The sequence below is a fragment of the Eublepharis macularius genome, chromosome 15, assembly GCF_028583425.1.
Source record: "Eublepharis macularius isolate TG4126 chromosome 15, MPM_Emac_v1.0, whole genome shotgun sequence".
Classification (NCBI taxonomy): Eukaryota; Metazoa; Chordata; class Lepidosauria; order Squamata; family Eublepharidae; genus Eublepharis; species Eublepharis macularius.
The window spans coordinates 55,766,591-55,781,096 of record NC_072804.1 but is presented as its reverse complement, the minus strand read 5'-3'; the positions used below and the strand labels follow the sequence as shown (position 1 = coordinate 55,781,096).

General features: G+C 49.9%; 1 protein-coding gene across 2 annotated transcripts in view; it reads right to left on the bottom strand.

Moving 5' to 3' along the window:
* Positions 1-560: 560 nt before the first annotated feature.
* Positions 561-14,506, bottom strand: part of HIF3A (hypoxia inducible factor 3 subunit alpha) — a 37,905-nt gene continuing 23,959 nt past the window's right edge. For both annotated transcript variants that reach the window (XM_054999536.1, XM_054999535.1), the window contains exons 7-15: positions 12,120-12,226; positions 9,064-9,211; positions 8,081-8,241; positions 7,719-7,978; positions 7,244-7,339; positions 5,675-6,054; positions 3,984-4,095; positions 3,730-3,835; positions 561-3,504 (exon numbers count right to left, since the gene is read on the bottom strand). In XM_054999536.1, the coding sequence (XP_054855511.1) occupies positions 3,353-3,504; positions 3,730-3,835; positions 3,984-4,095; positions 5,675-6,054; positions 7,244-7,339; positions 7,719-7,978; positions 8,081-8,241; positions 9,064-9,211; positions 12,120-12,226 (1,522 nt within the window). In that variant the 3' untranslated portion in view covers positions 561-3,352. The remainder of the gene's footprint in view (positions 3,505-3,729; positions 3,836-3,983; positions 4,096-5,674; positions 6,055-7,243; positions 7,340-7,718; positions 7,979-8,080; positions 8,242-9,063; positions 9,212-12,119; positions 12,227-14,506) is intronic.

The window sequence follows — 14,506 nt, the reverse complement described above, 5'->3', positions numbered from 1 at the left end:
TCCTCACAAACATTTTTAGACGCAGCCTCTACCCCTTTTCGAAATGCCCTTTACATTCCACATAGGGCCAGAATGCAGAGCCCTTCCACCTGTACACTTTCCAGCAAAACTCCCATTTCCTGTCTTTGAATAGGTTTCCAGTGAGCCGTTGCCAGATGCACTGGAACCCGGGAGCAGAAGGAAAGGCAGTCGTGCTACAGCGGAGGCAGCACCCAGGGACATTTTTGTTTCTAGCCAGACGAAACGGCTAGTCTACAGAGGAAAAGGGGAACTGCTCAGCCAGGGAGGGCCAATTTGGCAATCTCCCCAACACACACACACACATGCACACACATGCACACACACATACACCCAGGGCTTTTTTTCAGCTGCAATGGGGTGGAACGGAGTTCTGGCACCTCTTGAAAATGGTCACATGGCTGGTGGCCCTGCCCCCTGATCTCCAGACAGAGGGGAGTTGAGATTGCCCTCCACACTGCAGCGCGGAGGGCAATCTCAACTCCCCTCTGTCTGGAGATCAGGGGGCGGGGCCACCAGCCACGTGACCATTTTCTCCGAGAGCAACCTACTGAGTTCCACCACCTCTTTTCCCAGAAAAAAGCCCTGCATACACCCCAAGGGGCTCTCATGCTTCCCAAGGAAGGCATGAGAGACCCTCGGTTTAGCTTACAGACTTTTCTACTGTAATTTAATCCAAGGGCACTGGCCTGAAAGGGGAGGGGGAGTGGTGAGTTATGCTAATTAAGCCTGGATTGGGAGCTATCCAATATTAATAAAAATAGGTTTTCGTTAAAGTAACAATGACAAGGGATAAATGATAGAGATTTTAAAAAAACACTTTTTGTTTTTAAACGGAGACTAAATAGGGAGATTTTCCCGCTAAATGGGTCTATAATTGGGGTCGCTAGCATCCCTGTGGGAGGAAAAAGGGTTCCTGTGACTTTAACAGGTGTACAGAAGGGAGAATTTCTGCATGTACCACTTCCCCAACCAGTGTAATACTATGGCGGGAGAAACTGTGCCTACCAAGATTCTCTCTTCTTTTTTTAACAAAGTCAGAGGAGGTCTGTCCTGCATAAATTTATGGGCAACCCTACAATGAACATTGACTAATACCATCACAGTTCTTTTATATCCAAGACATAAAAGAAGTAAGGCAATTTAATCTTTCACCAACCACTGCTGGCACAGGACTATGCAAGGTTATGAGTTACACAGAACTCTTCCTCTTTGGGCAGAACGGAAAGGTAGCCAGTTTCTGAGCAGCAAAATGGGTTAGAGATACAAACACTTTTCTGTTGTATTGTGGGAATTCTAATCCCTGCCACTGAGAACAAGTCACCGTTCCATGCTGTTTTCAAATGTTGCAACTAAGACTGTAATCCTATGCATGCTGGCCTGGAAGTAAACCCCATTGGACACAGCGGGGCTTATGTCTGAGTAAATATGCATACAAGCAGGCCGGAGAAAGGTTACGGTGAAAACCTCAAACCTGTACACTGCTACACTGCAGTCATTCCCATTCAATTCAGTGGAACTTACTTCAAAGCAAGCATGTTTGGGATTAAGATGCTAGAACATGAGAAAGACAGGTGCTTTCTTTTCAAAATTTCATCCCCACCCCTAACCCCTAGTTTAAAAAGAAAAACTGGAATGAAATGTTAACAAAATCATATTCCAGCAAAAAAATGTTCTTTTTTCATAGCAACCTATTCTCAAGTTGGAACTGCATACTGTCATTAGGTTGCCGATCTAAAAAGTTTCAGAAACAAACGGGTCAATGTTTTCTTTAAAATTCAGGAGCTTGTCTTAATATATTTTGTTCTGTTTTATTGTTTTTGCTGTTGTTTTTTTCAAAGATTGTCTTTAAAAGCTTCTGATTGTATAAATAACATGAGATCTTTAAAATTTGCTTTCCAGTTTTCGATTCTGTTGTCCTTGTTTGCTATCCAGCTATTTGTGGCTTATATGAAGCTAAAAACCATTTTTTTTTTGCCTTTTTCCAAATAAATAGCTTGTGATTTTTATTACAATTTTAAGGATCCAAGGAGCCAAAAAATACCCCCCATGATGAAAAAGGAGGGTGGGGAGTTTCCTCAAAAAGCTAAAAATCTTTCCAATAATATGAGGAAGAGAGATAGAAAATCCTATTTTTAAACAGGCATTTTTAAAAACTATGTCAGCTCCCCTCATCTTTAGAATACATTCAGTTCTTCTACGTTTTAAAATGTGTGGCCTTGACCCCCAGAAGTGTTTTGGCTCCTTTTGCAAGTGTAAACAGAGCTTAAACAGGGTCAAAAATTTGGCCATAAGCACCATGATTGCCTTCACCTCACTGTGGAAAATAATTCTATTACATTTTTGGCCACTTCAGGGGGAGAAAAAAGCAATTTGGAACATGGGGTAGCAACAAAAATCGACCGTGGCCAAAAAATGTGTCTTTCGAAAAACTGAGGTGCTGTTGACGCCCTCCGAATGCCTTTGGTAAGGGCGAAAGGCTCGCTGAGGTAAATGAGTAGGGCGCTACCGCCAAAGAGGCACCTGAAGGATTCTGGGAAACAGAGGAGGGGAGTCTCCTGAGAGGTGCAGAGCGGGCGCTGACCCTCCTCCCAAACAGTTGCATGATATTAGAGCGAGTCCCCCCTTTTTCCCCTCTCAAGATGGGGTGGTCCCAGTTACTTCAGGAATGGGTGGATTCATGCGAGAAGCTGAGGACATGGAGGAGGAATCGCCCCATTTATGATCCCGGGCGACGCTTTTGGGGTCGGCACAAAGCCGCGGGCAGAGGAAAGGATAGCGCATAATGCGCTCCGCATTTCTTATTTCAAAGGAGGCAGACGTAGCTCGGGCACCTCATCCTGATCACCCCTGGATGGGCCACCTAACATACCGCATTGAGGTTCTGCCTCCTCCTTTGGGAATTGAATGGCACCCAGCATCCTGTCGGGAGCCGGGACCGGGGTGCTTCAGTGTAACCCCACCACCCTGGTTTCTAGTCTCAGGAATATTAAAAGGATATGTAAGCTCTAAATCGGGGTGGGGTGGGAGATTGTCCCTAACAGCGTAGGCTCCAAAGTTCTGCTGGGCCTTCCTCCCTTGCCATCTCCGGAGCGGAGAGGCTGACGAAGGAGGGGGACAGGACTGAGGTAGGAAGAGATCTAAGGATCCTGGCAGGGGCAGTGGGAAGCCAGGGAAAGAAGGCGTAGCGGGGTACAGGAGGAGGAGGAGGAGGAAAGGAGCCCCTCCAACTCTGCCTCTCATGGATGATTTTGGGTTGGATTTGGTTCCGTTTGTCCCATCTGCGGAGCAGGAGTGTGGGATGAAGGTGTGGCGGCAAGTGGCTGCTGCCTCCTCAGGTGGCTTGGTCGAGCTCTACCAGAAGCTCCTCCCCGAGCTGGAAATGCTCTCCACCGCGCACGGAAGCCTCGTCCTCACCATCGTACAGGGCCAGCTGAGAAAGCGCTGGTCCGTCCACCACGAAAGGCAGCACGTCCCCCAAGAGGCCTGGTGGCAGGGAGGAGGGGAAAGAATGGAGGAGAGACAGAGAAAGGGGGTGGGGGTGGGAATATTGGGGTTTTTAAAAACAGACATGGTGCCTGGAAGGTGCGGAACAAATTCACACAGTTTTGGTCTCTGCACCAACTTCTTCCTCTTGCCCTGGGATTGCTGTCCCCTGGTCCTCCTCCACACATGCAAAATAGTGTCAAAAACAAAACGTGCGACGCTCACCCATCGGCTCCTCCAGAGACAGGAGCTTCCTGCCGAGAACCACGTTGCCCCCGAATCCTCGCTCCGATCTGGCATCCAGACACTCCTCAACACTCAACAGGAAACCCTGGAAGGAGAGGAAAGGAGGTCCCCCTCATGAGGGCGCTCCCGATGGTCCGGGCTGGAGGAAAGGCGAGAGCGCCAGACCGCACCCTGGGCTGTGGGGGCGCGGAGGGGCGGGGGGGGGGGGTGAGCAAGAACATTTTCACGCCTACCAGGCTCAGGGAGGGCATCAGAAACCCATCAGCCTCGTGGCCGTGAGCACGCTTCGGGGGCCCTGCCTCCAGGAAGACATCCGCCTCCTCCTCTACACTGAGCTCTCGAGCCCTGTGAGAAAAGCAGCGAAGAGGCAGCGGTGAGAAGGTGGTTCGAGGAAACACAACTGTCAGAACAAAGGCACGCAAAAACAGGTTTGGTGCCCAAATTTAACTTTCCTCGCCCCTATTCAAGGCTATCTATCCAAACCCTCTCTCTTTTCCTCCCCTCCGACCTCTTTGAATTTGGTGTTTGCCATCTGTTAGAGAAAACACACAAAAATCTGCATCAAGACACCACTGAAAATTCCATGCCCTGTAGTATATGCAACCCCGCCACCACATTTCATTCTTTGCGTAATTTAATCTAAAGTACTCTGTTTGTAAGGAGCAGCGATGATCTTGCCAGATGGTCCCCCTGCCCCGAGAAGTTTCCCGCAGCTTCCCTTCGGACAGCCTTCAGAGCTGGAAACTCGCATCCGGTTTACCTAAGCACTGGTCCTCATGTCTCCTTTTCCCATAGGGAACCGACCAGGGATTAAACTCCTCAGTGCTATCCAAGTATGGCAAAACGGCCTTCCGAACACAAGCGTGCCAATTCAACACACCCTCACTCCATGAGGTTGTTTCCCCGCGAGTTTGTGCATTGTGTTTAAAGGGCTACACGGCCACTCTAAGTGGGAGAAATGGTTGCAAAGATGCTTTTAGAATGCCTAGTTCCCCTCCCCCACCTTTGTGCAAATGGGGAGATCATGTGAACAAGGCCTTCAATTGTGCAAAGAAGGAACTTAGGTTCCTGCAGAAGGGCCAGAGATCTGACTGGCTGTGGCAGCCTGGCCTGCAAATTCCTTGCCGACCCCCAACAATATCAGAGGGGCAGTAATAAAGCAAAAACTCATCTCCCACCTTGTTTGTGCCTAGCCCCACCCGGGGGGGGGGGAATGACTGGTGGCGGTGGGAAGTTCCATCAAGTCGTAGTTGACTTATGGCAACCCCTGCTGGAGTTTTCAAGGCAAAAGACAAACAGAGTTGATTTTTGCCATATTCTGGGCATGGAGCAGAGGTCACTGGGAGTGGGGGGTAGATGTAAATCTCCTGCACTGTGCAGGTGGTCGGACTAGATGACCCTGAAGATCCCTTCCAACCCTGAGATTCTATGATTTGCCATCGCTTCGGCCAGCCTGGTCTTCTTTGGACATCTCCCATCCAATTACTAACCAAGGCCAACCCTGCTTAGCTTTTGAGATCTGACAAGATCAGGCTTGCCTAGGCTAGTGCAAGAATAAAAGCCAAAAAATTGTGGGAACGACAATGGGGCTCACCGTTTACATCTTTACCCTAGAGTCAGAGAATGCTGTGGTGTTGTGGGTTTTCCGGGCTGTATTGCCGTGGTCTTGGCCACGGCAATACAGCCCGGAAAACCCACAACAACCATCGTTCTCCGGCCGTGAAAGCCTTCGACAATACATCAATGCTGTGATGTGCTGGTATGATTTATGAGGCAAGGGGAAGCTTCCTCCTCATGCTTCCAGGACAGAGGTCGAGACTACAGTGAAATCCTAAGCAGAGTTACTCATGCTTAGGATTTCACTGTTAGTCTCAATTCATAATTCACTTACATGCCTCCCTGCTATATGAATGAATCCCCTCACCTCTTCCTACCGCCCAAGGGCAAAGAGGCCGCTGGGCCATTTTGATTGGTCCCTTCCTGCAGTGCCTGGATTTTCACAGAAGCTACCATCTCCACCATCTGCCCTGCGTCGCACTGGTCGATTCCTGGTGACTGGACAGGACGGGATGGGCTCAGGCTGGTGTCGCTGCCCCAGCGTGGAAGGGTGGGTGATTCGGGTGGGCGGGGGGACACCCCATGGAAGCTTCTGGAACGAGGCCGCGGAGGTGGCGAGGTTGGCCGGGTTCCTGAGTCCCCCCGTTTCTCAGCCAGCCATGGTGGGTGCTCAGTGCTGCCCAGCTGGAAGTCATCGTCCATCGAGATGTAAGGAGCCAGCATCTCTAAGTCCAGGCCTTCGTAATCCTGCAGGGGGCAGCAAAGAGTTGTCAGCAACAAACGGCAAAAGTGAATTCACGGGGTAAGAATTCTCAAGTGGATTCACAATAAGTTGAACTGGTTTACAAAAATGAAAAATTTTAAATTCTAGTTGAACGGGGGAAGGTGTCTTTTTTTAAACCCCGCACTCATAAATAAATAAGATATTTTTTTTAAAAAAATCATGGATGGAGGAATCACGGATGAATTAAGAGATGGTAACATAAAAGTAACACATAATAACATCACCGCTGCCAAAAGGGATCCGTTAGATCATAGCAAAGTCCCTCAGAAGTCTGTATTTCAATAATATTTAAAAGTTCTATCAAGACTGTGCCAGGAACGCCCCCCGCCCCAAATCAAGCACTGTCTTATATACACCCCAACAGGCCCTGAAATGCAACCCCCTCTGGGGAGGAATCGGGGTATTTAAATCAGCAGTAACATCTAAGACGGCGCCTGTTCAGAGGAACAAGAAAGGAAGAGGATGAGGATTATATATCACTCTCTTCCTCTAGAAGTCCTCCCTCAAGATTTCAGGATCTAACAAACGCAGCCTCTTCCTTTATCCAATTCTCCTCTTTTCTACGGCATCCGATGTTCACTGTCTGTACTGGGCTAGCACAGCATAGTGGCTAAAGGAGTAAGCTGTGACCTGGGAAATCTCCAAATCAAAGGTATCAGGAAGGCCATTCAACACCGCCCTCGTCTGCGATACGGAGTTATTAACACTGGCCTCCTTGCAGGCCTGCTGTATGAATTACTCTATATACCAGATGCAGCGAATGCTGTTCCCCACCCCGCCCCGCCCCCCCTATCTTAAGGGATGCTATTTCTGTCTTCTCTCTAACGTATCATTCACATTCAATCAATGTTAAAATATTTGTAAGGTGCTACGGTTAAGATCTTCTGAAGGCCTGGAGCACTCCCCCTCCTGCTGCCATTCCAACATTAAGGTCAAGGAACTCTGCTTTTTGATCCCCTCCTCTGACTGAAAAAGGCAGCTAAAATTCTGAATTCTGTACCCATTACCGAAGTAAACATAATGTATTACAGGGACAGAAGTCCCAGCTGCATCACACAGACATGCCAAAGGAACGGGAAGCCACAGTCGATGGCCGAAGGCAAAGGAATGGGGTGGGGGGAGAATCCCTCCCTCGCCCACCATCTGCCGTACCTGCAGCGTGGTTTCCATGGTCTGGGGCTCCTTGTTGCTGGCAAAGAGTTTCTGGACATTCGCCATGTCTAAAAGGAGCTCATCCGGTAGCTCAGTCTTGAGAAGGAAAAAATGAAGCAGAGCACAGGGTGAGATTAGGAACTTGGCCTCCCACCCTGACCTGTCTCTAGTACCAGTCCCAGTCTTCTCAGTACCAGTCTTCCCCAGCCGACTCTGTACACTCCACTTCTCGTAGAGAAACCTCACCACAAGGTGAGAAACATACATCTCTGTTTATCTGCAGTACATTCTTACTTTTCATCTCCAGTGGTACAACCCTCCCTTTTCGAAGTGTCCCATGTGGTACAGTCCCCATAACACACTTGCAACCGATTAACTCCATTCCCACACCCCCAGGGATAAAGACTTGTGAGCCCACCATGGACGCCAGTGAGGCCTGCTAAGTCCACCCTCCAGGTGATTTGCACTCACGTACCCCCGTCTCGCCCAACAGTTTCTTGACCGGGCTAGTGTTCCCAGAAGGGTTCTTGACAGGTACAACCAGTTTGGGAGCTGGAGCCATAGGCCGTGCCCGCTGAGTCCCTCCTGCTGGGCTTTGAGCTCCAGGAGGGTCGAAGATTGGCCCCAGGAGTTTCTGCAGGTCAGGGCTGCAGAAACGTTTGGGGTCTCGCTGCAGCTCCTCCTCGCTGATGTTGGCGGGACAGAGGAAGGCCAAGACCTTGGGGCCACGCAGCTCTGGGGGGAGGGGAGGAGAGGAGAGGCTTTCAGTGGGAGGGACTTCATTTGCCACCCCACCCCCTGCTAGCTGCCGCTCAATGCCCCCAGTAGCTCCCGTACCAAAGCTAAGGTTGATAATGGTGTCTCCACCGTTGGGGTCAAGCTCCTCAAGGCTCCCATCGGAATCCAACCCCTCGAGGGACGGCGGGGGCAGGCGGCGGTGTTCTCCTTGCCGGTCAGTTTGCTCTAGGGACAGCACCAAGCCCACCTCCTCTACCTGGCTGTAAGAGGCCAATGTGGCAGTCAGGTCACTGCCAGGACTGTGCAATGCAGCCCTCCGCTAGCAGGGACCAGAAGGGCTCCGCTATGCTGCCCGGACGGGGGTTTAGCACAGCACAAGAAAACGCCTTCCGCAGAGAGCGGACTAAGAACCAGGAAGACCTTTTAACTGGCTGCAGCCCTCCAAGGTCTTAGTCAAAACAAGCAAGCAAAGAATTCGCTTCTGTGCCCCCCTGCCCAGTCAGTTCACTTTCCATGTCCACTGTGACAGCCCCCTAACTGGGACAGGTCTTTCACTGCCCCCCGTTATCTATCCCGTTTTTTTTATCTGACCCTTTCTCCAAGGAGCTCGAAGAGGAGAACGTGGCTCACTGTTCCTCTTCTTATCTTCACAACAAACCTATGAGGAAGGCTACGCTGTATTTGTGTGTGTGTGTGTGTGTGTGTGTGTGTGTGTGTGTGTGTGTGTGTGTGTGTGTGTGTGTGAGAGAGAGAGAGAGAGAGAGAGAGAGAGAGAGAGAGAGAGAGAGAGAGAGAGAGAGAGAGAGAGAGAGAGAGAGAGAGACTGGCCCCAGATCACCCAGCAAGTGTCACGGCAGGGCGGGATGTTGTACAGGCTTCCCTGCAGCATCCAACTAGCCGCTGCTGGAAAAAGGATGCTGGACTCAGTGGGTGGGTCCAGCATGACTCCTCTTACGTTCTTATGAACCTGGGTATGTCACTTCCTGGACCAACACTCTAAACAACACACCGCACTGTCTCCCCGGACTCCGCCCTCTTCCCACTGGGGGCCACAGGCGCACGGTTCCCCCCTGAAATCTGACCTCAGGATGAAGTGGACGCAGACAATGCTCTCCGGCTGGGAGTTTTTGCTGCTGGAGATGACTGTGGCTTGGGTCTGGGTCCACAGGTAGCCTCCGTTCCTGGCCAGGAAACGGTACTGTCCGGTCACTGCCTGCCCCTTGCTCAGCACTACCGGAAGGAAGTGAAACACAGACAGTCTAGGACAGACAGACAGATGGATAAGCTGGGAGAGGGGGAGGAGACAGTAAGGCGGAACAGGCAGCACTCTTTTGATGTCAAGAAATTACGACACACACCCCACCCCACAGCGCTGTTTCCCACCCTCTCTACATGCCCCACCCCCATCCTAAAAGTCAGGCACAGCCACACTAAACTGGTTTGAGTGGCATTCTTTTTTTGCAGGGGACCCTGGGAGTTGTAGTCCTGCAAAAAGAGTGTGTTAGGCACCTCTCATAAATTATCTGAAACTCAAGACTACAATTGCTAGACACCTTTGGAGGAATTCATGACGTTCGAACCAGCTTAAATGCATGGCACAGACAGGCAGCGCAATCCTAAACACTGTTACACCATTCTTAGCTCAATGACTTCAATATGCTCCAGAGAAAGTAACTCTGATTAGGGATTGCACTGCGGGCCTAAGAGGGCCACTTTAATATGCGTTTCATTCTGATTCTTGAGGGTTGCTAAATGCAAGAACCACCCCCACCCCACCCCACACACAATTTTTTAACAACACTATGTTCTTAATAGACTTACAGTGCAATCCTAAACTGGTTTTAACGGGCTTAGACTGGAGTAACTCTGCTTAGGATCGCACAACAAAACTGCTTTTTCTGTTATGTTCTTTTAACTTGCAAATCTTTTCGGAACATGTACAAGCAACCAGTCCTGACAAAAGGCTCTGGGTCAGTCCTGCTGCACCTGTTCTTCAGGTGAACCACTGAAGCGAGTCAGCTACAAAGAACATGTTTTTGGACTGGATGTGTGGCTTGTTCCAACAGATAACGGGCAGAGGGGGAGAAAACAGCTCACTAGCCCCCCCCCCAGCCTCCCTCACTAGGCCCCCCCAGCCGTCCTCACTAGGCCCCCCGCCTTCCTCACTAGGCCCCCAGCCTCCCTCACTAGGCCCCCCCAGCCGTCCTCACTAGGCCCCCAGCCTTCCTCACTAGGCCCCCAGCCTTCCTCACTAGGCCCCCCGCCTTCCTCACTAGGCCCCCAGCCTTCCTCACTAGGCCCCCAGCCTTCCTCACTAGGCCCCCCCCAGCCTTCCTCACTAGGCCCCCCCCAGCCTTCCCCACTAGGCCCCCCAGCCTTCCTCACTAGGCCCCCCGCCTTCCTCACTAGGCCCCCCAGCCTTCCTCACTAGGCCCCCAGCCGTCCTCACTAGGCCCCCCAGCCGTCCTCACTAGGCCCCCAGCCATCCTCACTAGGCCCCCCAGCCGTCCTCACTAGGCCCCCAGCCTTCCTCACTAGGCCCCCCAGCCGTCCTCACTAGGCCCCCAGCCGTCCTCACTAGGCCCCCCGCCTTCCTCACTAGGCCCCCCAGCCTTCCTCACTAGGCCCCCAGCCTTCCTCACTAGGCCCCCCAGCCTTCCACAATCCAATGTAGTTCCACCAGGAACTTACTACCTGCCTGGTATGTTAAAGCCTTTGCGTAAACTCACAGTCATCGCCCCGCCTTAGCTCTACAACCTTCTCATTCACTAATAAGCTCGCTACCAGCACTGGTTGAAAGAAGGGAATTGAGAAGAAATGGGTACCAATAGGACTATAGGTTACTGGACGTTTGGGTAAGGAGGAGGAGGAGAAATGGAGCTGTACAGAAGGCCTAAATTCTTCTGTTTCCTAAGTCCCTCATTCTCAGAGTCTCTCTACAGGAGACATCTTACTTACGTGAGGATGCTCAAGTGTAGGGAAGATGTAATGTTAGCTGGGAAGCTTAGTTTAAAAAGACGAAGCTGAACATAAGGGTAGTGCAAAAAGAAGACAGAGCAGGTGGAGATCGCTCCTCAGAGGGTTTGTTAATTTCATCTTTGTCTCCTGAAGGCTCTGTCAATTTCATCTCCCCCTTGGGAAGGCGAAGATGAAATTAACAAACCCTCCCACTGACTTTTTAAACTACCCTTGTGTAGAGAGATGAAACTGACAGAGCCTGGGGGGAGGAGAAGATGAAATTAACAAACCCTCTGAGGAGCGATCTCTGCCAGCTTTGCCTTTTTAAACTACGCTTCCCGATTAACACTGTCTCCCTACACTTGATCGTCCCTGCATAAGATGTCTTGTGTAGAGAGACTCTCAGTTTCTCCCTGTAGAACAATAAGGTCTAGAAGCTTGTTCTTTAAACCAAGCACACACAAGTGGAGACTTGCAATGTGCTGAAGAAGCCAGCTTGTTCGTGTTAGAAATCCCGCTTTACGGAAGGAACCAACATTGAACAATGCAGCATTATTACTCCCCACGGATTTGCCGCAAGCACCTTGCCCCAGTGCCCCCCGAACCATTGGGATAAACTGACGGCTCCCTTTGATTGCTCTAACTAGAAGGAAGAAAAGCCACGTTGCAGGAATGCCAAAAGACCCAGCATCCTGATGGGTCCTTTGGTTTGGGTCCTTTGGTTTGGGGCTGCTGCTTCTCAGCAGGTTTTAGAGCGGAGGTCTATCTATCTCCAAGAAAACAGGTGATCAAGATTAAAAAGCGCTTCTGTTCATTTTGCATCACTTTCTCTGCTCCTGCTGGCCACGCTGGGGAGGCAGCTCACTTCCCCTGGCTGCCCAGATTTCCCCAGACACCACCCACATACCTTGGAGCTCTCTGCAGCCCTCATAAGGTCTAGACATTCAGCTTGCAGAAACAAACACCAGCGTTCTCACGGCATTCGTTCGCATCCCAAAGACCCTATCCTGCACCCTGCCAATGCTGCTGTTATGAGAAAACTCTCTCTCTCTCTCTCTCTCTCTCTCTCTCTCTCTCTCTCTGTTTTGCTGGAGGGAGGAGGTTTTTTTCCTGTAGATCAGGATGTCACCCATCAAAAAAAAAACCTAGGGGAGGAAGGCGTGGGGCAAGTGTGACTTACGGGTGTTGATGCTCTTGCTGACAGAATCAGAGTCCAGGGCGTGGATGTACTCGTAGATGGAACAGCCCAGCAGATCTTTGGGCGTATACCCAGCCACCTCTGCAATCCTGCCCGGGGAGACAGTGAGGGAGAGATGGCCAGAATGAGACAATAAAGCAGCTCTCCCAACGCTGGGGCTAGCAGTCACTCCAGCTTGGATATAAATTTACACCTGCCAGCACAGCCTACAAAGAGGATCAGGCACCGCCAAAGACATTCCTGTCGAGCCTGGATCTCCCTCCTGGCCATCCCGAACTGCTGGACAAGGGTGTCTGGGAATCGCCAAGGGTTCAAGGGCATGGAGTATGGCAGGGCGGGAGAGACAGGCAGCAGTGCAGCGTATAAACCCCAGAACTCTCTGCATTGCGCTGCCATAGATGGGCTAGCAATGTAGTGTTGTTGGGAAACCTTGCCCAGTGCTTCTAACTTGTGGTCAGCTCTGGGGACACAGTAAGAGCTTTCTAAGCAAAAAAAAAATCAGAACGATACACTGGAAAGGGGAGGCTCAGCTGAAGTGGCTCAGCATTTTGCAATGCCTCCCCCAGCTGCAGAGCCCCAATTAGGAGGTTGGCGTCCCCTCCTCCCCAAGAAGCAAAGGCCAAAGGATACCCCAGAAAAGTCACCCCATGCTTGCTGGCTCCCAGGGCCAAACTAAACCTCACTTGCCCCTCCCAGGTTGCTAGGGATCCATCCATCTCGACTCAGCAGATTATGCACTCAGATTTCTATCTTACCCTTTCAATGGAGAGCCCAAGGCAGCTAAGAAAATCACTGCTGCACGGAACAGTTACAACCAGGGCTTTTTTTCAGCTGGAACACGGGGGGACGGAGTTCCAGAACCTCTTGAAAATGGTCACATGGCTGGTGGCCCCGCCCCCTGATCTCCAGACAGAGGGGAGTTGAGATTGCCCTCCACGCCGCTCGGCGGAGCGCAATCTGAACTCCCCTCTGTCTGGAGATCAGGGGGCGGGGCCACCAGCCATGTGACCATTTTCTCCGAGGGCAACCCACTGAGTTCCACCACCTCTTTTCCCAGAAAAAAAGCCCTGGTTACAACCATGAAGGGCAAGAATCATGGCAAACGTGAGGAGATGCCTAATAGAAACTTGGAAAGATGAATTTGGCTCCTTTCTTGGCTGCTATCAGTTTAAGATTTTAGTGGCAGTGAGGGAAGAAGGAAAACAGGGTTTTGGCAACTGCTGTAAACAGATCCAGAGGACTTAGTCATGTTAGTATGTAGTCGCAAAATAGTTAAAGAGTCCAGTAGCACCTTTAAGACTAACCAGCTTTATTGTAGCATACCACAGCTCTCTTCGGACGATGCATCTGACAAAGAGCTGTGGCTCTCGAAAGCTTATGCCACAATAAAGTTGGTTATTCTTAAAGGTGCTACTGGACTCTTCACTATTTTGCTGTAAACAGAAATTTGTTTTTATTATATATGTGTTTTTAAAATGGTTACTTATACGAGGCACCTAAGAATTGATGAAGGGCAAAGAGCACAGTGGAGTAGAGGTGGGAGGGGGTTGTAATATATTTGTCTGTTTACTAATTTTTTTAGAATGTTGGTCCTGCAGGACCCACAAGGTGGCTTATGATCCGTTTTTTTTTTAAAGCCAGTACCATAGGTGGCTCTTAACATCACTTAAGTTACATTATATAAACTCTTCCTATGACCTCCGCTGTTGGCGTGGTTGCAACCAAATAGGTTCCTTTCTACATAGGTGGTGGGAATGCTCTTCGATTTCTCACTATTGGAAAATGATCTTCATAAAGATCAAAAAAGATTACAGGTTATACCATTCAACTGCGTTCTGAATTGGCGCTTCTTAATTTAAGGGATAACTTAGACATTCCCATGATACGCACGGGTCTGATCTCACTCATGTTAAGTGCTGCTAGGGCCATCATATCAAGATCTTGTATGTCGAAAGATTCGCTTTCAATTCAACCCGGGCTCAATAAATGTGGAGCTATCTTATAATGGAAAAAAAAAACACAGACCGCATCTCACTCACTGAGAACCAGAATTTCCAATCAATTTATATGAGAAATGGTCGCCTTTTATGGAATTCATGGAAGCTCAAGATAAACATTTAAAACTGGTCCCAGACAACCTCCAAGTTACAGCCATTTACTAAGATTTTATTTCTTATATACAACCTTATTTTTAGGTTGGAACATAAAGATTCATATTTAATGTAACATTTATGCTGTTTTGAGTATAAGCACATATTGTATTCTATACTATTGTTCTACAGTTATATTGTTAGCCTGCAGCAAAAATTCTACCTGATGAAGCGGCACATTTGGGCCTTCCCAAAGACGACTGCCCTACACTTTCAGCA